Source organism: Wyeomyia smithii, chromosome 1 (genome assembly GCF_029784165.1).
Source record: "Wyeomyia smithii strain HCP4-BCI-WySm-NY-G18 chromosome 1, ASM2978416v1, whole genome shotgun sequence".
Lineage (NCBI taxonomy): Eukaryota > Metazoa > Arthropoda > Insecta > Diptera > Culicidae > Wyeomyia > Wyeomyia smithii.
The window spans coordinates 48,858,850-48,885,185 of NC_073694.1; the positions used below are offsets into that span (position 1 = coordinate 48,858,850).

General features: G+C 39.1%; 1 protein-coding gene across 1 annotated transcript in view; it reads left to right on the plus strand.

The window, feature by feature from the left end:
• LOC129717529 (uncharacterized) overlaps nucleotides 1-25,472 on the plus strand; it is a 199,475-nt gene extending 174,003 nt beyond the window's left edge. Inside the window, exons 5-13 of the mRNA XM_055667500.1 lie at nucleotides 9,644-9,740; nucleotides 9,808-10,717; nucleotides 10,778-11,075; nucleotides 11,135-11,298; nucleotides 11,497-11,589; nucleotides 14,215-14,424; nucleotides 20,943-21,116; nucleotides 21,183-22,295; nucleotides 22,352-25,472. Coding sequence (XP_055523475.1) covers nucleotides 9,644-9,740; nucleotides 9,808-10,717; nucleotides 10,778-11,075; nucleotides 11,135-11,298; nucleotides 11,497-11,589; nucleotides 14,215-14,424; nucleotides 20,943-21,116; nucleotides 21,183-22,295; nucleotides 22,352-22,415 — 3,123 coding nt within the window. The 3' untranslated portion in view covers nucleotides 22,416-25,472. The remainder of the gene's footprint in view (nucleotides 1-9,643; nucleotides 9,741-9,807; nucleotides 10,718-10,777; nucleotides 11,076-11,134; nucleotides 11,299-11,496; nucleotides 11,590-14,214; nucleotides 14,425-20,942; nucleotides 21,117-21,182; nucleotides 22,296-22,351) is intronic.
• Nucleotides 25,473-26,336: the final 864 nt, after the last annotated feature.

Below are 26,336 nucleotides of genomic sequence, written 5' to 3' on the forward strand. Positions count from 1 at the left end.
ATTAAAGCTTTCTTAAATCGAGTGATGTGTTACGTGTGCGTGGCGAGAACACTCTTGAATCCTTTCAAAGAAAGCAAATGGTTGAAAAGAGGAAATAGGCTATACTGCACGTTGTTTAGCATTGCTCTTGGGGATGTAATTCGACAAGCGGGTCTCGAAACGAGACTCACGATTTTCAGCGGAAGTAGTCGACTCATAGGCTTCTTAGACGACCTCGATATTATTACGAGAAACCTCGTGACTTTGCGCGCCTACATTATCAGAAACGAATGACATCGAACTTTAAAAGAAGAGAAAAACAACTCGTAATAAATTTACTCAAACAATGCTGGCATAAAATTTGAATTGAACTGTTGTAAAACGTAATAAAACAGAATAAATAAAACTAAAGGATGTATTCAGAACGAATACAATTTTAATTATTCAAGCAATAATTAACCTTTTATAAGCACTTGTGTTTGCGATTTCAGGCATCCTAAACAAAAGTGGTCACCCTACATAGGAAAAAAATATAGCCTTCAGGAAGAATTGTTCCCGCATACATACATACAAAATCCTAAGTGCGTGCACAAATAAATCCAAAAGCGGGAAACCGTTTTTTCAGCCCTAGGACTAATCAATTCCGCACCAGTAGTTTACGAACGTTGCTGCATATTCATATCAATCGATAAGCCAAAGTTTGTTTGGATCTATGAGAACGCTTTGTTTTGCTGCAGCGGTGAAAGTTACCTACGTATACCTAACTAGTGCTTCCGATGGTCGAGAGTAAATAACTTTTTACATCGCATTAACCTTTACGCAGATATATAGCGAGTAGAAAAAAAGTCTAGGCGAAAGAGGAAAAGTTTTCTTCTACCAAATTTCTTTCCGACAAGCGTTAAACTTTGCTATCCGTTTTGTGTTTGCCCTGTGAGATTTGGTAAGGTTAGAGAATGCCAAATCGTGTTGCATAAAAAATTATTACTTTCACTGAAACAGACAAACTCAAAAAAAAAAAACAAAATCAATTTCGTAAAGGATTTTCAACGTGTTCATGTCCACATCTGCAGAAGAAAATGTTGAGATGAAGATGGCTTATTTTCACTTTAACGAAAGCGTATTCATATCATAGGATATCAAACTTTCAATATTCATCAAATCATGACAAAAAAAGTCCTGGAGAGAAACTTCAGACGCCTAAATGTTGCGATCTTTTACCCTTTGCCTTTTTCGGCGCTTTCGTGGTTAAAAGCAGGAGCGAGTATCGATTCTTTGCTTAGAGTTAGCGGTTACTCTCCTCCGTTATCGAAGAGCTGCGGTTCGGATTATTTGCGGTTTCAATTTGAAATTTTTGGTAACGGCAGGCTTCTAGTTTTCTCGATTGGTCTAGCCGGTTTATAAAGAATAAGCAAAATCATCACTAAAGCCGTCAATCGGAACCTACATAGGAACCGAAGCCGAACTTTTAGTAGTTTTCCATCATTCTAATCACAGAATGTCTATTCAGGATTGGTTTCTTGGTTTGCTTCGAGCTCACGAGAATAGTAGGAGAAACTTTTTTTTTCACTTTGTTTGCCAAACTTTTGAAATTAACTTGAATGTGTGATGCTTACGATACATCATTTGGAAACATGAATATTAAATTGGGCTTATCTACATGTATAATCAAGTGATCGTTTTCACTGCAATTACGTAAAATAACTGCTGCCCGAGATATCATCTTTATAAATGTCACACACAGGAATATTGGTTTTTATTCCAAGAAATCTTCAATATTAGAGTCACCTTAGATGTAATAATTTCATTCCCATCAAATCCCCAACTTAATCCAGGCATCGTCGAAGGTGCATGTCTGCTGCAAACTCTCTGACAGTCTCCAATATAGACTGTACACGGAAAAAATCGGCGTCATGTGAAATAAAAATAATTCAATAAAAAACAACACCTTATAAAAGTCTCCTCTAGTTGGTGAATAGTGATCTGAAAAGTTAATTTAACTTAATTTGGCATAGGTATTGAAAGAAGTGAACCTAAAACTAAATACACGTGTAACATTTAACTTGAAGGCGGGAAATAGTGCCTATAAATTGAAAGCTAAGAACGTGACCGCCATGAAAACAGAATGGACACATTGCTTTCCAGCTCCATTCTTTCGGATCATAGACACCACCAGCACATTGGGGAAAATTTTCTATTAAAGCCATTAAAGTCGCCTATAGCGAGGAAGGAGCATCTCACATAGTCGTTGTTTAATTTTGTTCTGGGTGAGCAAATTTCGATTAAATGTTTCGTGAATTAAACAGGATGCAGTAGATCGAAGGTTTAAGTTGCTGCAATGAACGACGCAGCTTGATTCATTGCCTCAAAACTGTTCAATTGCGGATTTTTTTTTCCTTTGCATGGACTCATCACTGCGACCAGAGACATTTTTGATCTATTGTGATATCGCCCAGGCGTTTTCTGTACTCCGCACTTTATATTATTGGCGGTATCACTATTGAAGTGAATGATACGCTTTTCATTTATATCCGATCAGTGCTTGTGTGTGAGAGTTTACTCTTTCATTTCAAGCTTACTGCTCTACTATACCGAGTCTTTTTTCTATCCTACCAATATCGCCAAACTACACTTCTCTGAACTGAGGCTACACCTAACGTTTCTCTCTGGCCAGGTTTATTCTAAGAGGGACTTATTATGTCAAGAGGAAGGAGTCTCATCGAAACCTTGTTCCTTGTGCCAATATCGCCAATTACAATTCCCTGTAGAGGGTAAATATTTCTGAGATCAGTTTTATTATAAGAAGGACTTATTTTGTCAAGAGGTAGGAGTCTTATCGAACCTCGTTCCTCCTACCAACACCGCGTCACAATCACAATTCCCTGAAGAGGAAGGAGTCTTATTTAAACCTCGTTTCTCCAGCACGATGGTATCTAAAATCCGGATATCGACCCAGATGCAATTCTAAGTTCAGGCGCCATTTTGAAATCCAAGATAGCGACGTTCGGCTTTCGGAAATGACAAAATATCACCAAACGTGGGTATTTCCGTCATTGGGATGAAGCACAGAGTTCTGTAGTGATATTTTCCGGTTTCTGGAAACCTGCCATAAATTTTCATTCTTGAGATGGTACCCAGAGACCGAAATTCAAACACAGACACCATTTTGAAATCTAAGGTGGTAGCTAAAGGTTGTATTTAGGCATTCTTGGCGGTTTATGGCTTCTGTGAAACTGCAAGGTATTTACGTAATACCAAGTATATACGAAACCGGGATGATATCCAGAGGCCGGAAATCGACCCCAGATCCCATTAAGTATCTATTTAGGGCCACCAAAAAGTTATTTCAGTCATATTTTCCAATCTTTTGACGAGCCCAAATTCAAAATCGGTCAAGAATTGGAAAAGTTAGAAGCATTGACCTTGTTTTTTTTTTTTAAATAAAGTAATAAAGTCTGAAAAGGCGGGGCGGGGGCCTAGCGCGGTTGGTAACGTCTCCGCCAACCACGCTCGACGCCTGGGTTCGAATCCCAACGCCGACATAGGTGTCGATGGTTGTAGGGTGGCGTGATCCACTCACAACCAACCCAACTGGTCTAGATTCAATCCTAGCCGACACCGGAAGATTGTCTGAAGCGAAAAATCTCTAGGATCACGCCTTCCATCGCATGAGGAAGTAAAGCCGTTGGCGCCGGTCCGTTAATAAACGGGTCGTAAGTTAAAGGAGTCGCCTCCCCGGGCGTCGGTGATTGGCACAACAACAGTAGCGGAGCTGGACCGACGGAAAATAAGTGAGAATAAAAAAAATAAAAGTCTGAAAAGGTGCCCGGGTGCCTTGCCGAACACATAATGGTTAAAGGGGAGCTCAAAGCCTCTAAGTTAAAGAGTCCGCTTTAACAAGCGATTGGTCATGAGTTTGAATCTTCGTATAATCAGACCGTTCGGTATCAAAGGAACTTTTACGCATGGGTTTATTGTTGGGCTCCCTTCTATTCTTTTACTTTAACCCTCACGCTAAAAAAATACACCTTTCCGCTACATGGCGGAAATAACTAATGAGGCTCGACAAGGAGAATATTTCCACATTACAAAGGAGTAACTACGAAATACGTTCAAACTCAATTTTTCAATGGTTTAAGGTTCGTCGAAAATTATCCGATCACGTTTAGCCGACTTTACATATTTTTTGACAAACTTTATACGAACCCTTCTTTTAACTTCAAGAATTGATTACTTCTTTTACATTTTATTACAAAATTGATAATGTTCTCTGAACATATTCTTGATATTTATTCAATAAATCTTCATATTTTAATGAATATTTAACATTTTGGTCAACTTTTGATTTCTTATAACATTTCAGAGCATTATTATCACGTTTTTATTGTTTTTCTGGCTTCTTCAAAACTGTTATTTGCTCAAAGTCGACAACGACTTATTGATTCTTTTAACAATCTTGGTTTTATCGTTTTCATTCTGTTTTGCTTAAATTTGTAACGTTCTGTCTTCAAAATCGTAGGTCGTGATTTGATTATACGAATTATTGTACCTACAATTGAAAATTGTCAAGTCTTGGTGAAACACAAATGTTGTACCTCTGATTGGTCGCTTTATACTCACTCTTCCTAACACAGTCAACAGAATATCTTTGGGCTTCAAAACAGTCTGCCTCTGCTCAATCTAATCATTTTACTATCGAGTGGTTCTACCTCCGGACACAATGTTACAGGAAAATGATTTCGCACCAACTTGACTGAGAGATTGGCAGCACCTTCTCAGAATACAATGAAGCTTTGTGAGTGTGTAGGCTTTACTACCTTTAGCAACTTTGCATATTTTTTTGGTGAATTTATCTGTAGTTACATTTGAAATATATTGATATATTTGAAGAGTTAGGAGAGATAGAAAAAATATGCCAAGGGATGACTTCTACAGAATTGTCTGAATTTTCATTTAAAAATATTGAAATAATTAAATTTAAGATCCTACACTGTAAAATATTTATTTTAAAAACTAAAAAATTGGTACTAAAAATTGGTCATCTATAATTTTCTTCAAATTTTTTTTTATAGATGGACAAAAACTCTTTTGAACATGGAAAACAAATATTTTTAGCAAAACCTTTTTCAAACCGGTTAAAAAAGGTTCTGTTGGAAAAGTTAATTTTCCTTAACAGTGCACGCTTTGGTTTGTTAAGAAGTGTTTTAGGCTTTAAAACTACCTTTCTGCAAACCTTATTTTGAAAGCAGTAAGTGATGACTGATATTTCTATTACCACTTTAAGTTTAGAAAAAAAAAAATAAGTGAAACATCTTGAAATTAATTGTTTTAAATATTTTCAAATGAAAATTTAGTATGTAAAGCCACGACCACAAGGTTGACGTAGAACTACATAGAGTTGTTTGTTACATTACTTGTATTGAATATGATTCAAATTTTGTGCAAAAGAGAAGTTCACATACATAACTGAACAGGAATGGAATAAACACTATACAACGCAAACAAGTTACAACAGTCAGAGTACTTGCAGTTTAAAATAACATTTTACTTTTAATTCCAGCGCAAAACGTGGAAATATAAAAATTCCATAAATTGTTTGTTGTCCTTATAAGAACAATTGTTGTTTAATTTTATATCGGATATGTTGATCGCATTTGTGTGCTACCTCGACCTAGGAGATTAGGGCATTTTTCTGATAACACATTTGAAAGCTTTTTTAACTGATTCTTAGAAAATTTTCCAATCGATTGCTACAAGAACGAAAAAACGATTTTTTATCATGAAATTGGACATATTTTTCACTTCTTCCGGTTTTTGAGATGACCGATTTGATTTTAGGCCGCTTTTTGTTTTTCAAATGTTTTTTTTTGTGTCGAATCTTGAATTCAATTTTTCAATATTTTTCTATGAAAGTTAAGACACTTTTCAGAATGTTCAGATTCTACAGATAGGTATATCTAATAATAAAAATAATTTGAGCCCTTTTCAAACATTTGAAATACAAATAAAGAGCGGATGGCAGCAGCGATAGTGGTGTCGGTAGCGACATCGAATGTTATTATCGAATGTTGGAACGGACGGTCCCTCCGGTAAAGCTCTGCCTTGTTTTAGTAACAACACAAGCATTCTGAATCCTGGCAACCAAGATCTCTGTCTGTCGTCTAGTTTTGACGTAGAACTAGGTCTCTCAGAAAGTTCCACTACAAAGGTGTGAAATGAAAATACAAAAAATGCTCTTATTTCAAATGCTTATAAGTCGGTTAGTTTTCAACGGGTTTCCTTCGTTCTTGCAGTAATCTATTGGAAAATTATCCACGTATCTGCATAAATGCAGGAAATTGTATTTGTTTAATGTGAACTCTTGTGCTATTGAAAATTGCCAAGCCTTGTTTTTTCTAATTTTTAAAGATTTTTGAGTTACATTCTATTGATTGTTTCGACAGTTCGATGGATTTCTTTGATTTTATAACAGGTTTCGATGGTTGTCAATATGATTTTGACCATTTCCTGATCTTTTTATGACTTTTTGATAAGTTCACTTCTTAGTTCACTTTAGATTTCTCATAAAGTAGAATCCTCAAAAACTCACATAAAAGCTCTAAATTTGATATTATAGTCGGGCATCTGCACTCGAAAACTCATTCAATTCAAACATCTATCTCAGAAAACAAAATCCGCGCATTGTTCTACACGGCTACAACGGGACTCTTTCAGCAGCCAACCAAAGTTTTTTTCCTCACTAGCGAACCACTTTTTATTTTAATCACTAAAAAATCAATCACTACACTAAAAATATGTTAATATTTGAAATGTTCACCTCAAATTTCCAAAAACAAGCTGTAATTAGCAGAAATATATGAGATGAATTTCTACAATTCCAAAATTTCAACTGTATGTATTTTCATCTGTTTTCACTGCGTTGCAGAAAATCAAAAGTTGCCAAATCAGTTTCTGTTAATAGGAAAAATTCATACTGAAAACTTTAAATTATTCCGACATAATTGACATAAATCGACGGCACTGCAGTGGTTACCTAGGTTACCAATTTATCGTGAAATGAATAATTGAGCAGTGATTCAAATTTTGAGATGGATCTGGTAGCGTTGTGATAAATGGTTTGTTTTCCAAAATTCAGGATAAATCTAGCTAAGTTTACTAAATATACAATGCTGAAGCGTATTTTGTTTATTTGTTCAATAATTTCGTGAAAATTTGGTGTCTAATCCGTGCATTCTTCGTGAATATCGGCTAAATGAGATGAATAATGGAGCAGTTCCCCTACTATCGATGATTTTTCGGCCTCGAAGAGTTTTTGGCCAGTTCAATATAATTTATTGTCAATTTTAAGAAGTTTCGGAACTTAATTATGCAACAATTTTTTTGCGAATCCTACTTAAAACTGAAATAATTGTCTAACAATCTTTTGAAAAAAAAAAAAGATTTTACTTCTTTCTTCAGAGACAAAAAATTTGCTTTTAAATTTTTCAATCACTTTTTCAGGACTTTTGAAGGATTGGGAATATTTTGAACGATTTGTACTTTTTTATGATTATTGTTACGATTGAGACCTTTCAAGTTTTTAACGACAAGGGGCGAACCCTTAGTAAGGAAAAAACTCAATGCTTTAGAAGATTTGAAAAGTGGTTTCAATAAGACTGTTTTGTTTTTATTCAACAAAGTTCTTCAAATTTGTGTTATTCGGGTTTTGACCTAATAAGATTATTGGACTATTTTCATTTTCGTACTTTTTCTAATTTGTTTTACGATATTAAAACTGTTTATCAATGGTTATTTTCACTTCGAATTCATCCTAAAATATTTTTTTTTCAAATAAAAACGACTTTCAAATGTATAGCAACCATTTTTTGGCAACTTTTCAGCAACTATTACGTGTTTTTTCCCTATTTTGTGAAGATATTTTTTGGTTTTGTTACGATTCGAAACATCTCTAGAATCTCCTGATGGTTTTTGAAAGTTTTTCAAAACTTTTCAGAACATCCTGTTACTTTTTCTCCTGTCTAATCGATATTTTTTTTTCAAAATCTGTTAAAGACTGTTTTGATATGTTTTGGTTATGGGTCAATATTTTGGTTTTTAATACGGGTTAATAACTTTCTTTCGTTTCAATAAAATTTTGTTCAACATAAACGGAATTACCGACAAAACTAATCAACGAAAGTGATGAAAAATGTTTGCTTGCCCCTTGTGTATGCAGAATTGCGTCAAAATTAGGCAGAACAATTTTTCGCCGGTTTCATTACTTCTACGTTGGCTTACAGGAAAACTCATTTGGGTCTCGAAATGTTACTATTTCGCGGGCACCAAAATTCACAGGAATGGTTAAAAATCAATAATCCTTCATTGTTTATTAGTTTAGGCCCTAGGGCAGAAATTGGGTTTATCAGCGTAATTTAATACGGTTCTTGACAGTTTTTGGGCTTTAATTTACAAGGTTTTAAAAAGTTTTTAAGTTTTACATATTTCGACCTGTCGTATTTTCGTGTTTGACAGCTTTTCAACAAGCTGCTGATAGCTACCGATTGCGCCGTTTGATTTGCTGACAAGTCTAGTTTTTGTACTATTATTGGGTAACCTTTATTGTTTTCAAACGATTATTTATGTTTTTCAAATAGCTGCGACAGTTCCAAAATCATTTTAAATGTTTCTGCAACTATATTTAGGCGATTTTCTGACAAATCCGAGTGGTTGACTACTATTTTACAATTATAAAAATGTTTTCGACTTTCGAAAATTTTCTTAACAAATTTTTAAGGCTTTTATGATTCTTTTACTGGTGTATAACTGGTGGTAATAGGTTGGCTGCCCATTGGCATTATTTTACGACATTTTACATCTTTCATGAAGGTTTTTTACCGAGCTTTCAATCACCTCTTTGAATATTTTTTATGATTTTTTTCGGCTACTTTTTGAATTACTGTTTTGATACCGCGATAAGTTTCTATTTTAGTTTGATAACAATAGTTTTTAGGAAGTTTTCTGTACGACTCTAATACATTTTTTAAAATTTTGACATACAAAGTCGCATCACCGAATTTGAGAGTTTTTCGGACGATTTTCAAATCTGAATAAATTATCGAAACACTATTTGTGAAAATTTACAGCCTTTGGAAGCTTTTTGACAATTTTGCAACATTCTTACAATTTTTTTCAACAGTATTTTGGTATTTTTTGTCATTTTAATATTGCTGTTCAAAGGAACTCTTTTTTGTGGCAATTTGAATAGTCTTTCAGATATAAAGTTTTTTACTAACATTTTAGCAGAACGTTTTATTAGGTTTGAGGCCAAGAAAACTAAAAATAACTCAAGTCTAGAAATATCAAGTAAAATACTATTCGTATGCCTTACATGAATATTAATTTGAGTAAAAGACATTAATTGTATTTAGTTTGGAACAAAATTCACTTTCAAAAATCGATACTCTATGAAACAGTGAAAACAGCAGTGCACTCAGTTTACTTCCTTGTGGCACATTATGGATAGTAAAACAATTACACCGCAATTTGTCCAGACTTTTCAGACTACTTACCTTGACCACAAATATGTTAACGAAGACTTTCATTTGAATTGAATTTTAGTGCAAACAGTATACTGGATAAATCTGATAAATAAAACCTCTTTAACGAGTCTTGTTTTTGTTATTTCCAGATGGAGGGCCTAGTTCGTGAAATGCAAGACCCGGAGGCTGGTGTACCGGTACGCAGTCAGAAACTTTTTCTCACCTCAATTCCTTCTGCATTTATGGGTAAGTGTAGCTCAAAAATAGGAATATTAAAACAAACAATCGACTTATTCTACTATTTTAACACTAGGCTACGATCTGATCGAGTGGTTGATGGAACGGCTGGGCATCGAGGAATCGGAAGCGCTCAACATCAGCAACCAGCTGTGCATGCACGGATACTTTTTCCCCGTCTCGGATTCCAAAACGCTGGTAGTTAAGGACGACTCGTCGCTGTATCGCTTCCAAACCCCGTACTACTGGCCATGGCAGCAGAAAGCCCCGGATAACATCGAGTACGCGATTTATCTCGCCAAGCGATCGCTGAGAAACAAGCAACGACACGGTCTGGAGGATTACGAAGCGGAAGCGTTGAGTAGTTTGCACAAGAATCTCAAGGGAAAGTGGGACTTCATTACGATGCAGGCTGAGGAACAGGTTCGGCTGGCGAAAGAACGAAAGAAGGGTGATAAGATTGTAGGAGATTCCCAGGAGCGAGCCTACTGGCGAGTTCATCGTCCTCCGCCGGGTCAGTTTACACCGCTGGAACCCTGTCCCATTCCGTCCCGTGATCGCCAAGGAAAACCGCGAAAGCGTAATGTTGACGATTGGCAGCGGGAAGTGGAAATTCTGAAGGCTTCGCTTGGCAGAAATCGGGTTAAGATGTCTCAAGCTTGCGAAAGTTTGGTGTCGTACTTCGAGACGTTCAGTGAGTACGATCCGATGATGCAACCCCCATTGCCGTCGAATCCGTGGGTCACCGAGGACGTCAGCTTCTGGCAGATGAACAATCCGGTAGTGGAAATACCGACGGAGAAGCGTGTGAAACGGTGGGGCATTTCTATCGAAGAGGTAGTGTCCGATCCGACCGGGCTGCAGGAGTTTACTGCCTATCTGAAGAAGGAATATTCTCACGAGAATATTCGATTTTGGATGGCAGTGAACGATTTGCGACGGTCATCACATTCGCAGATAACCCGGAAAGTGAAGGACATCTATGAGTAAGCTCAGTCTGAGGTTGTCGTAAGGAATTATAGAAATAAACTTATTATTTTTTACAGAGAGTTTCTCGAGCCCGGTGCCCCTTGTGAGATCAATATTGATGGCAAAACAATGGAAAAGGTGCAGCAGGGCCTGAAAAATCCCTCACGGTTCTCGTTTGATCTGGCTGCTGAACATATTTACATGTTGCTGTTGAAAAAGGATTGCTATCCACGGTTTGTTCGATCCGAGCACTACAAAACCTTGATGGCTACTGCAATTCAACCATCGCACAAAAAGCGTTTTTTTGGGTTCGGAGGAGGAGCCAAAAAGAAAGGTTCAACAACGGCTGCTCCGAATCCATCACTTTTGTCACAGGTTATTTTTGGTTATGCTTCGGAAGTTTCGCTCAGCTGATACCCATTAAATTATTTTAGCCGTCAGCTTCAGGTTCAGGAATTGTTAACAGCTTGTCGAAACGACGTGGAAGCGATCGCAGCCTGTCCGGGTCGGCTCATGAACTAGCTGTTTGTGGAGTAAAGGATAGTACTAAAGTGCCACACTCTCATAGCCAAAGCAATCTCAGCGATATTCCGTACAGGTGAGAAGTTCTGCCAGGTTCAAAACGAACGAAATTATCACTTACTCAATCAGTACCATCGCTGATTGCCACACTAGAAACGCACCACGTGCGACGCGGTTAAGCGCTCCGGGGGTTGTGCACGACGAGCAGGATGGAACAGTGTTGCCAGCGATCTCTGAAATATTTTCTTTATTACCTTGTGTATTCTACATTCAGTGTTTCGATCTACAGAGGTGACATGCCATCCGGTAGCTTTGTCGGACAATCGGCCACACTAGTAGGAGCCAGAGAACAGAGAAACGGAAAGCAGTAAGAAATTTCCACTTGATCAGCCCATCCGCCAGTTTCTTGTGCGACCGACCGACTCCCCTCTTGCTCATCTTTTAACTGGGGGTTTTCGCCCAGGCTTGATCAGGCTGCGGAGTTGCCAGTTCTTTGCTCTGGCACAGTTTATTTGGCTGTCTTTTCCCTTTCTTACACACTCATAGTCACTATACAGTTTTGGATTTTATTTTTTTGAGTTTTTGCTGTTAACCTACTTCCCGCGAAGGCAAATCAATTTTCAATCCTTAAGCAGAGAATAATTTAGCTTGAAAATGTCTTGTATAAGAGAAAATTGATTTGTCAGCTGGTGTCACCTGGCTACTCCTACCAGCAGAGCCGGATTTATGGGGGGCCCCCACATTTTTAGGGCCCCCACAAATCAACAAAAAGATCTTTCTCTTTAAAAATGAGATTTAATCAAAAGTTCGATTTACAGTAAGAAAATTTGAACAGACCATTTCAATCTGACACTTTCCTTCAGTGTTATTTTTTCGCGAGCGCTAATATCACAACTACATCCATAAGAGTTCACCTTGGATTCTCTTGGAATGACACACATTAACATACCATTTGAATCGAACCAGCGCGCATTAAACGCCTAGAGTTAAAGTTTAGCCGACTGTCACTAAAAGCGCCAATCGAACTGTCAAAACTCGTTCCAATCGAACATCAGCAATGTTAAAACTATGATGAAAAAACTGTTGACTGTTTGATTGGAACTTTTCAGTGACAGTCGGCCAAACTTTAACTCTAAAGCTTTAGCGCGCATGGGAGGTAAAGCAAAGAAAGAAAATAACCCACAAGTTTTTTTAATGCATTGCTTTTGCTTACTTGTCCGAATCAGGGATACCAGATGTGCTTTTCAAAATGCAGATTTTCTGAGCTCGTGTGCAGATTTTATTGACCTGCAGATGTGTGTAGTTTTTTCCTAGTTTCTATTATTGTCAGAGTCGTCTTATATTTGCGCCGTCTTTCTCAAATTGTGTGCAAATTTTTGCCTGTGGGTCGCATTTTTTTTCAAATTGCGGTAGTTTTTTTTTTCAGGTATCAAGAAAAAAACTTGAAGATGAAACTTATTAAAAATAGGTTGCGTGCGACTGTGAAGAATGAAAGGCAGTCAAACTTAGCATTATTGAGTTTAGAGTACGAGTATACTGAATAAGTTGAATGTTGATTATTTAATTAATAAGATTTCTGCAAAAAAAAACTCGTAAAGCATAGTTTACAGTTCCAAGCGAAGTGAAAAATTTGACAAGTAAAAAGCGTAAATTTTCGCTTGCGAAATCTGTCGTGAAAACCCGTTTGTGGAACACGCAGGTATTTCACCACCCTGCAGTTTACAGTTTAAGTGAAGTGAAACTCACGAGTTTACACTCCGAGCGAAGTGAAAATTGGCTACAACTGACAGAATAAAAACGCACGCAAGTTTTCGCTTGCTGCTCCTTTTTTCACTAGCGCTTGCATGCGTGAAAGAAATAAACCCAAGTGAAAAAGATGAGATCCACAACCATCGATTTCGCTGGATCGAATTTGTTTACAGTTCCAAGCGAAGTGAAATTTTTTGCAGGTTGCATTTGTCACGAGCGTGAAAAAATGAACATGTTGTATGAGATTTTCACTTCGCTTGGAACTCTAAATAGAGCTTAAGAAAATATTCTAACAAATTTTTGGTAATTTTTCATTAGCAAATAAATGCTTTTAACTCGTACGATAAAAAACAGTTTTGTTTTATTTTGGGCCCCCACTGTAACTGGGCCCCGGGCCCCCACAATCGTAAATCCGGCCCTGCCTACCAGTAACGGGATGATTCGCTACATCACACATTTTTTTACCGTGTTAGTTTTAACTTACCATTAACCCATTTATTCATCTATGTATTTTTTTTTTCTTGGAGTGGTAGTTGGTGTAAAATTTTGAACATAGTCAGATCACGTATTTCGCGTTTTCTTTTTTCGTTTAATATTATCACTTCTACACCTGTTTTGTATAAAATTGTCATCAGTATAGTTTTTATAGATGTTCGGCACACCGAAAATTTGATAAGTTATAAATTTTTTAACCACATAATTGTATAGTTTTGTTCATGTTTTGGCCAACTTAAGCTTGTTCAACTCAACGCTAAAATGTGTACGCTCTCCGAGGAAGCCATATTTTGTGAATTTTGATAAACTATATCGCACAGGCCGACTTTTTAACAGCTTCATACTCCTTTCCGTACTCAGTATTATATGTTTTGGTTCAACAGTGTCTGTAATTCTAGTTCAACTCTATATGTGTGTACGCGCCTAATTTGTTGTAAACCAACACAGAACTCCAGTAAATAAATATTATTGATCCACCTGCTGTTCTAATTCTCCCTGGTGATAGCGCAAACAATTATAATCGAAATAGTGTTTTGCTCATACCGTCATTGTTGTTTCCAATCACAGCTGAATACTATCTTTCTAGAACCCCCTACTAATACACTTTCACGCCACACTCACACTACAGTTACTCGTGACGGTGTAAAGTTCTAATGATAACTTATCTGTTGCCTTTCATTTGCCATTTCGTGCATTCGATTGATCGATTCAACTGACCGAGCTCGGCTTGCTACCTATTTTCGTACAGGGAAGTTAGTGGAAAAGCGTTGAGTACAACCCTGGAGGTTTCGCTGGAATCGACGGGTGCCTGTTCAGTCTGCCCCTGGGATACTCCACCAGCTGCAACCACCAAAACGGCCACTACTTCGATCGTGGCTGGGAAAGAACCGTCCGCTGCCGTGTCTGTTTCCGTTTGTCCCTGGGATGACAGCGATGCTCAACTACCATCAGCTAACAGGTAAGCCAGTTTTAGATTTTATGGTATCGTTTCACAATGTGTATTCCTTTCATTTACAAATTTGTACCAATGTATCGCGCAATAAATAGTTTCCGGGTTATTTAGGTGAGGTGTTTTATAAAACCAAAGTCATTAGCTCTTATAAAAAGCCAAAACTTTTAACTATGCGATGGCAAGTGATTTTGTCTGTCCAGGAAATAATGCAGGATTTGGAGTAGTGTAGGATTGGTTTTAATTGAGCAATTGAAAAGCAGCTCTCTGAACTTCGAAATAGCTATATAGCAACCCTAAACCGCGATCTGATAACTTAAACCAGAGTCATAGGAGTTATGGCAAACACAGGTTTCGCCCTAGAGCTCAAGCTAGTAAGAAAAATGAAGATAAAAACTTCCTGGCAATTCCTTTGAATTTTGGTGTCTAGTAAAAATAACTGTTTCAGAGACTTGAATGAGTTTTCACGTAAGCCAACGTAGAAGCGACGAACCCGGCGAGCAATTACAATGCGGCTTCTTGCGGCACTTCTGCATACACTAGGAGCACCAAAAGTCACAGGGATCGTTAAAAAGCTATATTTTTTTAGGGAAACTTGTTTGAGCTTTGGGGCAACTTTTATTTTCGCTTTTGTCGACCAACGTACAATCTATGTCCTATCATAGAACATTCATGTCTCTAGTAAAGATGTTCAAGTCATCCAGTATTTTCAGATAACGATCTGTTTTTTTCCTGTGTGGACTCATCACTGTGACCAGAGCTTAGATCTATTGTGATATTGCCTAGGTGTTTTCTGTACTCCGCACTTCATATAATTGGTAATATCACTCTTGAAGTAAGTGATACGCTTATCATTCATATCCGTGCTTGTGTGTAAGTTTTACCTTTCCGTTTCAAACTTACTACTCTACTATTCCGAGCCCCTGTCCCTCCTAACAATTTCGCTTAGTTACAATTCCCTGGAGAGAACTTTCATACGTTACTCACACCAGTTTTATTATAACAGGGACTTAATTTTGTTAAAAGGAGAGTCAACAGAAGTACTGTAGAATTCAGATTGAAGGAAAGGTACTTGTTGGGGAGCCTGGGAATAAACCCATGCTAAGCTAAAGTCCTTTGGCAACCAAATGGCCTGATTCTACTTATATTCGAACCCACGACCACCCGCTTACCAAGGCGGAATCTGTAACCTTGCGGCTATGGAACTACTGTTAGTTTTAAAATAATCTCACGGGCACTGTGAGTATTTTATGCACTGATGCCATTAAAAAGATAAAAATCCTGGTTTCAATTTTCGAAAATAGCACCAGTTTTTGTTCTAAATCACTCCCTCCCAGGTGGTCCAGTAGAATACGAATTGCATGATAAATTAATCTTTTTTAAGGTTGTTTCGGATCATCCGGTGGGTCACGGACGGACACCTTTGGCTTTATTTCGTTAAAAAGATAATTTTTCTTGCTGTTCTTGGTTCCGAGAGAACCGGAAAGCTCATGGATTAATTTTGAAGGAAGACCTACCCCGTTTCTTCTGGACATCTAAGACCATGTCACGGTCGAAAGAACATTTTTCTTCCAGTTAATTCTGTGCAAGTAGTTTCGAAAAAAAAAACGAAAAGTCATCTGACTACTTTTGGAAATCGATATTATCTATGGTAGTTGAAGTTCCTTCGGAGGGTTACCTGGTGGCTACTCGGACCATTTCCGACCACCATCTTACTTCTAATTGACCGTCAAAAAGTGGTTTAGAAAAAATAATCTGAAAAGCTTACTAAACTCATTCCCTTAAGTATCTATCGAGAGCGTGCTTTTCCGCCCAAATTATATTCTTGCTGTAAATCTCACACTTTCAACTATTTCTTCTCTCAGTCAAAATTTACACTATGCTTTTGCCTTTACCTAGCGATTTGCTCTCGAATCTATCTGTTTTGCTGTCCCAGATTGAAGGGTGAGTCGATAATTATTGTGACACTTTTGATCGATTGTTATATCGACTATAGACTGAACCACTGCGACTATTATCTGATCTACTGTGGTGTGCCCCAACTTACTCTAAGTGCGTACGAGCAGATTCGTCAACATTTAGCGAGTTGATGCTCTTGCTACATTGCACATTTATCCCAGTTAGGCAACTCATTCCGTATAAAGTTGATAACCTCCCTTGAACTTTCCCTCCAGTCCCTCCATAATGCCGCTATAATCGTGGAAACATTCTTGCAGACGTAGTCGATGTGGCTCCCAAACGTGAGCTTGTCATCGATCATCACCCCCAAGAGCTTCAAGGATCGCTTCAAGGCGATAGTGCATCCACCGGCACTGATCGCCGCCTTCTGTTTCGATTTGCGGTTGTTCACCACGATGACCTCTGTCTTATGATGCGCTAACTCCAGTTTCCTGGAGTCCATCCAATCCTCAACTACGCTTATGGATAGCGCGGCTTTCAAGTCGACCTCGCGACTCGCCGTAGATCGAAGCCCACAATCACCGCTCCCAGTGGGAGCTGCAGCTTCAGCACACCGTCTTACATGGCTTTCCACAGTATTAGACCCAGGATGGAACCCTGAGGTACCCCTACGGTAATCGGGACGCATTTCTGACCCTTATGTGTGTTGTAAACCAGCACTCGATTCTGAAAGTAGTCCAGAATCTTTTACTGTGGACTTACCCTTGCGGAAGCCGAACTGGTTGCTTGACAGATCGGTTTCACTCTCGGTGAATCTCACAAGTCTGTTGAGGATTACCCTCTCAAGCACCTTGCCCGCTGTGTCTATCAGACAAATTGGTTTATATGCCGATGGGTCACCTGGTGGTTTCCCGGCCTTCGGCAATAGAACCAGTCCAGTCACTCGATGTTTATGGTGACTCAGCAGCCGGAAGCCAGGGGTTTAGCTCGTGGTGTGGGAAGAGTCCCTCAATGATCCACTCCAACATCGCTGGTGATTGCTCCGCTGGGGCTGACGAGCCTCTGGTATTGGCCATAACGACCTTAGAGGCGTCACCCCATGGGTTCGTATTGCCACTTTCGCAAAATCTATCGAAGCAGGCTCGTTTACTAGTTTTTATCGCGCTCTTAAGTGTTACCTTAGCGGATTTGAATGTCGCTTGGCGCTCCGATCTTTGCGCATCGGTGCGCGCGCGTTACATCATCCGCCTGGCGCTACGGAGGTCGGCTATCACGTTGGTCCACCAGAAAGCTAGTGGTCTTCCATTTCTAGGCTGACAAGACCTAGGCTTTCCCCTTATTGCTTCCGTAAATCCATCAACATCAAATTTCAATGTCTTCCAGCCGTGAGTGGTTGGAGCATCTACCCGTCGCTTGCCGCCTCATGTCCACACTATAGCTGACCAACTGGTGGTCGCTATTAGTGTGGCCGTTGTCTACCTTCCAATTCGTGATCAGTCCGGGGTTGCCGAACGTCCCGTAGATAATCCGTTTTTACTTTAGGTGCTTTTAGCAAAGACATTTGCAAGATCTAAGTTGAGCTTCGCCAAAGCTTTCAACAGATCTCTGGTTAGTGTAGCGACTTCCCCACTCAACAGCCCAAGCGTTGAAGTCGCCCGCCACTATGAACGGCTTTAGGCCCGTTAGTTCTACGGTTCCCCGATCGACCATCTGGGCAAACCTTTCCGGCAGAGCATAGCAGCTGCGCTAGAATACCCCGTCTTACTAGCCGGGCACTTGGGGCCTCCCGTGACGTGATTAGTGTCCCGCTCACCGGAGCATACTAAGCACTTGGGAAGCGCCCTGCAGTCCCGCGTTTTATGGCCTGCAACACCGCAGCGTCGACATAAGCTGGACCTATAGGGCCCTTTAGAGGACCACGACTTATGTGTCCCCGCTCGAAGCACCTAAAGCAAACATCGGGCTGTTGGAGGACCATTTGAGACACCTAAAATGACAGCTGGTAGAATTTTGTTATAGCGCCATTCACTTAGCTGTCATCCGTACAGATTGTCACTTGTTGTATTTCTTCTTCCGCCAGGTGTGAAAATCACTGAGAAATAAACCGTGATCTCACACGTGAAATACTGTCTTTTACATTGTCAAGGATGGTATCTGAAGTGAACTGAGTACAAAATAGTGAATCTACCAACATATAAATGAATTCACCAAGTTTTTATTCAAGATAGAACTTTACATTCAGGATAGAAAATGTAGTGTAAGCAATAAGCAACAATAACAAATAAAATAATCTTTAAAGGAAGTCTTTTAAACGTTCACTGTTCTTCCCTTCAATATCGAGAAAATGAACAGAGGAATGCGTCACCAGCCACAGTGTTCGGAACCTTAGAAGAATTTTTGGTATCGTTAAACTGTGCTTTGTTTACTGTTGCTGTTTATCTACCTCTATACTTCTTCTTACGAATTTTGCAACAGTATTTTCCACCTAAGACTACAATTTCAGCCGAAGTCCTTGAACAGGTGATGAGATATTGCCAAATATTTCAGACCATCATCATGATAACAGACTTCCGTTAGCCCAACTCTGTTGTGCAGCTCATGCGCTTGAGCAGGAGTAAACTTTGAGCTCTTATGTCGGAATTATACGTAGTCCCAAATATGAAGTCCTGAGTGTGCTAAGGAATCAATTCGAGCACGTAATTTGGCAAGTCAACACCACGGCTCGTTAGAAGCCGGCGGTTTTTCAGCGTGGTCAATGACGCAATGACGCATTTTGGAAACTCCTCATCTCCCTATCACTGTAAAGTCACTTTAACTGGCGACCAGCAGTCGTCCCGGTTTATTGTAAGTACTGGGAGAGAGGCTTTCGAATATGAATTCAGGAGAGTACGCTGATTTCGCGAGCACGTACCCTGAAACGTTCATTGTCTCCAGTCTATCCCGGTTACGACAACGGAAGTCCTTATTCATCTATTCGACATTCTGACGAAATTTTGCATTAGCTGTGTGAAGGCGGTTGCTTTGCAAGGTGTTGAGAATGTTTAGGGCTAAAAAATTCAATGCTATGCAAGCCACTGCACCGTCAGAAGGATAAGTTTGCGAGAATGGTTTCGATCTTTTCGGGCTAGGAAGAACGTAAAGTACGTAAAGATGGATTATGACCAGCTTCCTGGATAAAAGTTTGATGAAAAGATGTACCTAGCCAGTTTGAATTGGTTTACCGATAAACTCTCGAAAACATTTATGATATGGCAAAGTTTTTGTGGGTGCAGACAAAATATCCAGGCATTCGTGACATACAAGACTGTAAATTCTAAAATGTAGAACCAGGAGTGCCTTGAACGTGTTCTTCGGTACATTAGAGCTCACTTTCAAACTTTCACCTCAAGGGAGAGGACTGTTGTGGAATCTAGTCTATGGGGTAGATGTATTTGAAATGGACATCAATTTACTCTCAATTCTGTTCAACTGCAAACAGAACCTGCCATTCTCAAACAGAAGTTGCCTCGGCAAACAACTTCACACGGAAGGCAGAGGTATATCGTTGATGAAGTCTGCAGAGCATACGAGGCTTCGTGGCAACCTCAGTCGCTATTCAGATACATGATGTAGAATCATTAAGGGTGGCAGAAATCCACATTGAGGAATATTTCATTTTGCGTAACTAAATCGTACGTTGTGTTGAAGCCTGTGGAGGAAACGATTGTGATACCCGTTGACGCTTACTCCCACGACTTCAAAACCTTAAGCTGTCTAGAAGATCGTAAAACCATCAATGACGCAACCTAAAGCATAGTTTACAGTTTCTAGCGAAGTGAAAAAATTGACAACTGAAAAATCGTAAATTTTCGCTAGCGAAATCGGTCGTGAAAAGCCGGTTGTGGAACACACAGGTATTTCACCAGCCTGTAGTTTACAGTTAAAACGAAGCGAAATTTACGAGTTTACTCTTCGAGCGAAGTGCAAATTGGCCGGAATTGACAGAATAAAAACGCTCTGAAAAGTCATGTTTTCGCTCACTGCTGTTTTTTTTCACTAGTGTTTGCATGCGTGAAGAAAGTGAACCCAAGTGAAAAAGATGAGATCCGCAACTTTCGATTTCGCTAGATCGAATCTGTTTTCAGTTCCAAGCGAAGTGAGATTTTCATAGGTTGCGTTTTTCACGCGCGTGAAAAAATGAACATTTTGTATGAGATTCTCACTTCGCTTGGAACTCTAAACAGCGCTTAAGCTGATAGAATCTTTTCTCTTTCCTTTATTTGTGCAGATGATGAAGCTATTGTTGGTTTCTGAAACTCCAGGAACATCAGTAGAAAAATATGCTGTTGCGATATGAGTAACGGGAGGCTAGTTCCTCACGACAAAGTCTCGTTTGATGGATTATACGTAGGGCCAAATTTATTATTCGCAATGACCAATAAAGCATATCTCAAAGCGTTGTTTTTTTATTCTTTTGTACTCACAACTTGAATATCGATGGTGTTATTTGCGCCTCAAGATTTTGTGTATCGCTTCCACCATTATTGGGTTGTTCCTGGGTTTTCAGTGTCTTCCTTTAAATTAATCGTAGTTAATATGTTAGGACTACTTTTCAATATGGTAAACTCGTATAATTTCAATTATTTCAGCAAACCTCGAGCCCTGGAAGTGGTCCGACCAGCGGACATAAGCGAAGTTTCGGAACGAATGAAACGCTCGTGTGGCCTAAGACAAAACACCCTGGATAGTGACTTCCACAGTTCGAAACGATTGGCACCAGTGATTACCGAGCAGCGACGAGCTTCGATGACGATGGCACCTAGGTAAGAGTCAGTTATTTGTTTTCGATAGTTCAACAGATCCTACTACAGAAGACCCTTTAATTGCAGACTATCCGACCTTCAGTTTACGCTAAGGGCCAACTCGACCGGTGGCGAGTCGGACGAACCCACCACTGCACTGCAGCATCAGCGATCGGTAGATTATCCGCGAAACGTTTCCCAAAGCTCACTGTCGGCAAGCTTCGAAGAGCGGGACGATTCTGTAGCGACTCCGCCTACGTTGTCGGAAGAGAATATCAACAAACAAAAAGTTAGGAGTGTTTCAGAGCAGAAAGCGGAACAGATCAGTGTTGCCAGTGTTGTGATCGAAAAAACTATCGTAAATGAAACAAACAATGAACGTGTCAGTGAGTGTACGTGTGTTCCAGTACAACAAACAAATAATACTAACGTGATTGAAGTGAAAGTAGACAATCCAGAATCGATGGACGAAACAAAAATCCGCGTGACAGAACGTAGGGAACTGAATGTGGTCGAGATCGAAGATCGAAGCAAAGAAAGTGTTTCCGGCAAGCAACCACCCACGATAAGTGTATGTTTTGCTTCAGAAGAGGAAGTGCGTCGAAAACGATCGTTAGTGGCAACCGAGCAGTCGGTTGAAGACGACCGCCAGGAAGCCGAGGAGGTGCAGTCCATTCTATTTAATCCAGCCATTGCTCAACCGCGCGTGATGCCTCAACAGATGGTTCGGGTCGAAGAGGACGGGGTTGAACAGCCTGATCCTCCGCAGGACGCACCACTGCAAGCAGAGGATGACAATTTCTCCGATACGATCCCGCATCCGAATCAATCATCTTTAGAACAAGTAGAGTACGAAATGTTGGAAGGAGATATTTTAGCACCGGGATGCGTGGCGCCAGCTCCCACTCCGGCACCATCGATCGCCCCACTGGCAGAAGTGGAGATGGATCCCGGGGATGATGAGCCGGAAACGGAAACGGATCACACGGAAACCTTTACGGTTCATGTGACTACGAGAGAAAAGCAGGAGCAGGAGCCGGAAGCATCCGCCGGTGCAACGGTCGTTATAATAGAGGATCAGATTAAGCGGAAGAAGAAACGGGAACGAAAGGAGCGGGATAAGGATTCGATACAGCAGCAGAGGAGCGAGGAGGAGAACAGTGAGAAGAAGACCGATGCGGTCTGCCCGTGGGATGATGAGTGAGTATTGTTAGGTTACAGTGGCGAATTACTTCTTTAATTTCTGTTTATTTTAGGGATGAATCGGCGGCAGATGATGCACCCTACGTGAAAACATATTCTACTCTTGGTTATTTGTAAGAATGTTGGTGGCAATTTGCTTGAATCTAACGGAAGCGCATTGACGTGCTACGAGGAAGTGTGTGATTGCAGCTATCAAGATTAGTTTCCATTGTAGAGTAAGGAACAGCTTTTGAAGATAGAGATTGATGCTAAAAACCCAAAAAGAATTCTGATTCAAGCCCTAGAACGAATTCATTTTGTGAATTTTTGCTCCATAAACCGTAGCGAATAATGACAGTTCTAGAGAATGCGATGGATAAGGTTTTTGGAAGTGACCGAACAGAGTGGAAGTATAGCCCAAAATTTTTGTTTGGTGCATCTGAGAGCCCCAATAAATACAGATCGTCAATAACGAGAATGCATCATATTGTTTTTCAACTGAGGCTAAATTCTGTTCAGTCACTTTAGGAAGGGTTAGGATTTTTTTAAGCTACGAGAACCATTCCACTGTTGTCCGATTCCAGGAAATTTGCAACTATGAGTATGAATCATAAATATACTTATAGTGTAACGATATCTCAAAATGTGTATCATTACCTCAGCAAGAAATGGTGAATAATCAGCACACATGCACATATTGAGACCCTGTGCATTAGAAATGATAAATTTTTGAGCTGAATCGATTACCGTATCGATTCAGAATAATTTTTTTCTAGAAGTAAGTCAACATATATGATAGTCACTAACCTGGAAATATGTAACGAATACGTTAGATGTTAGTAAAGGAAACTACCAATAGTGGATAAGATAAATAATAAGGAAAACCAAACTTTTCTCTAGTGCATCGACAACTTGGAGAAACCGAACATTTATCTAATGCAGAAGCAGTCAAAAATTATTTGTTCGTTCACATATTTCTAGCGGGACCTTATTGGAGAACAATAAAAGTCTTCAAAAGTTCTGCTGAAGGATTTTCTTAACTCATTATTATTATCAACTTTTTACAAAGTGTATCCAGAAATAAACAAGACGTAAACCACTCCTAATAGTACATACGTGGAATTAAAATGGAAAAAAAAATCGTAAAAAATATATTCATAAACATAAGTATGATTGGAACCAACCCATAAATACAGATTAACATATAATACAATACATTTATCTTCACATCGTCATATAGTCGTTTGTCTATAAATGTCTCCGCTGTCACACGAGAGTGGTCGTCGAAAACTTGTACAGAATGTTCCGTAACTACGCAGAGTTCTGTTGAGTTGAATTCCTTCCCTGTGACGGCAGAGATAAATCCAATTTGTTTGTTATATTGCATGCTGCGAATTCAGGACATCAGCCGAATGGTTCTCAAGAAAAAAAGTAGAGTACTTAAAATAGTGTGAGTGGATTGATAACTCGAACTGTCATTATTCTGCTCCATATTTTAATGTAAGATTTTACTAGGTGATCTTAGTGCAGCTTTCTTATTTGAAAACTTTACCAATTGAGGATGAATTAGATCACTTTGTTGATAATCTTTCATATTGAAGGAATGATAGTGGTTGTGATATAGACTTACGGATAACTCTTTAGTGGAAGCTCTTCTTGATGGCTGTGATAAACACATTCTATACTAGCATGTTTTCTGATAGGCTGCAAAACTGTTTTGAACACTGAGAAAAATCTATTTACAAGAATCAAACCAAAACCTGTTATAAATTTGATGATTTTTATCGTCATATAATCTCCTGACGAAAAGAAATATGCATGTAAAAGGTTGTTGTTTTAGCTATACAACTATAAAAGAAGCTAGTATTCCTCTAAATAATACCATACAGAAAAAAAAGGTGAACAAAATTTAACTCTATAATCGAAAGCAGCGTAGAAAAAAGAGCGTTCTTATTGAAACCAATTTCCAAACTTTCTAGGTACGTGAAAAATACAAAACATTATCAAACTAAAGAACGAATGCCACCGGTTATAAACAAAAAACAGATTTATTTCATTCTTACCAACTCTTGATAAACAAAGAAACCACAAGTAAACATATAAAACAATCGCGTAGGTCGTAAATAACAAAGAAAAAAGTCAAACATAGAAAAATATCAACTTATCAACATCTTTTAACGGGTATATCCAAGTAAGTGAATTTAGGGAAAGCGATTTTAGCTCCGCAGCCTGCATTTGCTCCCGACTGCACCGTTTTCCCCCCAGGGACGCGCAGTTTGTGGTGAGCTCGAAAGCGCTGCTAGATTCGGCTGGAACAAAACCTAAAATAATCCCCATTTTCCCAGGACCGGCCAAAGAAAAGGCCAAGTATTAGAGAACCCACCATTTCTTTCACCCTACACAACTCAGCGACGGCAAATGCAGTTGTACATATTTTCAATCTGCACCACCACCATTTAGTTGCGCAAATCCTTTAACCAACTCATTCCTCTTTCCTAGGGTGGAACTAAGCAGCCGCTTTCAATATTAGTGAGATGGAAAATCCAGGAACTTTCCGTAATGTTAGAGAATACATATTAAAATTGTTTAAAGAGAAGAAGGAAGCAACATGATACAACGTGAAAGTTGATAAAATTTTATCGATATTGTAAAATAGTCTAGAGACAATGGTAATTTATTCCCACAGTGGAAGGAAAATAGTCAGTGAAATTTAGTCATTCTATTCGAACATACTAGTGGTTAAAACTAACATGAAAAAAAAATCTAGTTGAGCAAGTAATTAAACAACAATGCCAGTTAATGTGCCGCTGTATTAGTGACTATGTTTTACCAAGCAGAGACTTAGACTATTATAAAGGAATGCTACCCGGACCGTTAAACCTTGCTGGCTGCGATTGATTTCGAGTTTTGCATTTCCTGTTGAATTACCGCAGTTGCTGTCCAATCCAAACAGGGACGACGACGCTTCTTAACTGGTAACTTCATAAGCAAAAGTAATTTGTTGAAAATTGGCACAAATGCTTAGTAACTTGCAGAAGCAGTAAAGTGCAAAGGCAGTTTAACACATTTGACGAATCCGCACGCAAAAAAAAAAAACAAACCTATGGCATACAATTTGTTGCAGAATATATCGAATCAAAGTACAATAACAAAAATGGAATGACATGCCAGAAAATAAAGAATGAAGAAAGTTAATCTGAATGTGTTACATTAAAAGAAAAGACCATGAAAAAATAAAATTAAATTAAAGGTAGCCATGAGCAGCACGTAAGCTCCGAATAAGGTTTGTGTTAAACCGTCTCGGAAAGAAAACTAACAGCTTGATGCTGTCTCTTTACGAGACAGCCGGTAGGTGCACAAATTGCTTTTTCGATGTTCAATATTATCTTTACACTCGCAGAATACGATGGTTTTCATCCTTTTCAGAGGTTATTTAAGCCGCAACTCATATCGCAAAATGTTGATGAGAATATTCTCTGAAATATATGCATTATACAGCAATATCTTTCTGCTGCTCTTACAAACTGACTTCCTCGGAGGAAAGCACAACTGTAACGAGGTTTTAAGTTTAGTAAAACGGGCAATGTAGGTATGTAGTTTGCGGGAATGCGAAAATGAACGAGAATAGAAAATGTGACTTTAGGCTTAGAGAAAATTTCCCTCGTCCAGACGGGACTTGAACCCGCAATCTCCGTTGTCTCCGGCAAGGTGTTTCAGCCAATGTGCGGGAAGAGACCACTCTCTCAGTTACAGAAATAAACTCCCACAGGGCAGTGTGTGCAGTTTATCGTGGCGTGCTGGGATACGGGAACACAATAGTAGAGGGTGATTCGTCTTTGGTTTAGGGTGAGTTTTCCCAGGAGTTTAATTGGCTAAAACACCTTGCCGGAGACAACGGAGATTGCGGGTTTGAGTCCCGTCTGAACCGAGGAAATGTGCTTTGAGTTATAACATCGAGTACAACATCGAAACGTCAAATCTGTTTTTGCTTTTTTCTTACTTTTGTTTGCTATTGATACAAAACTCTCGTCGTTTCTTTTATTTTCGAACGGAAAGCTC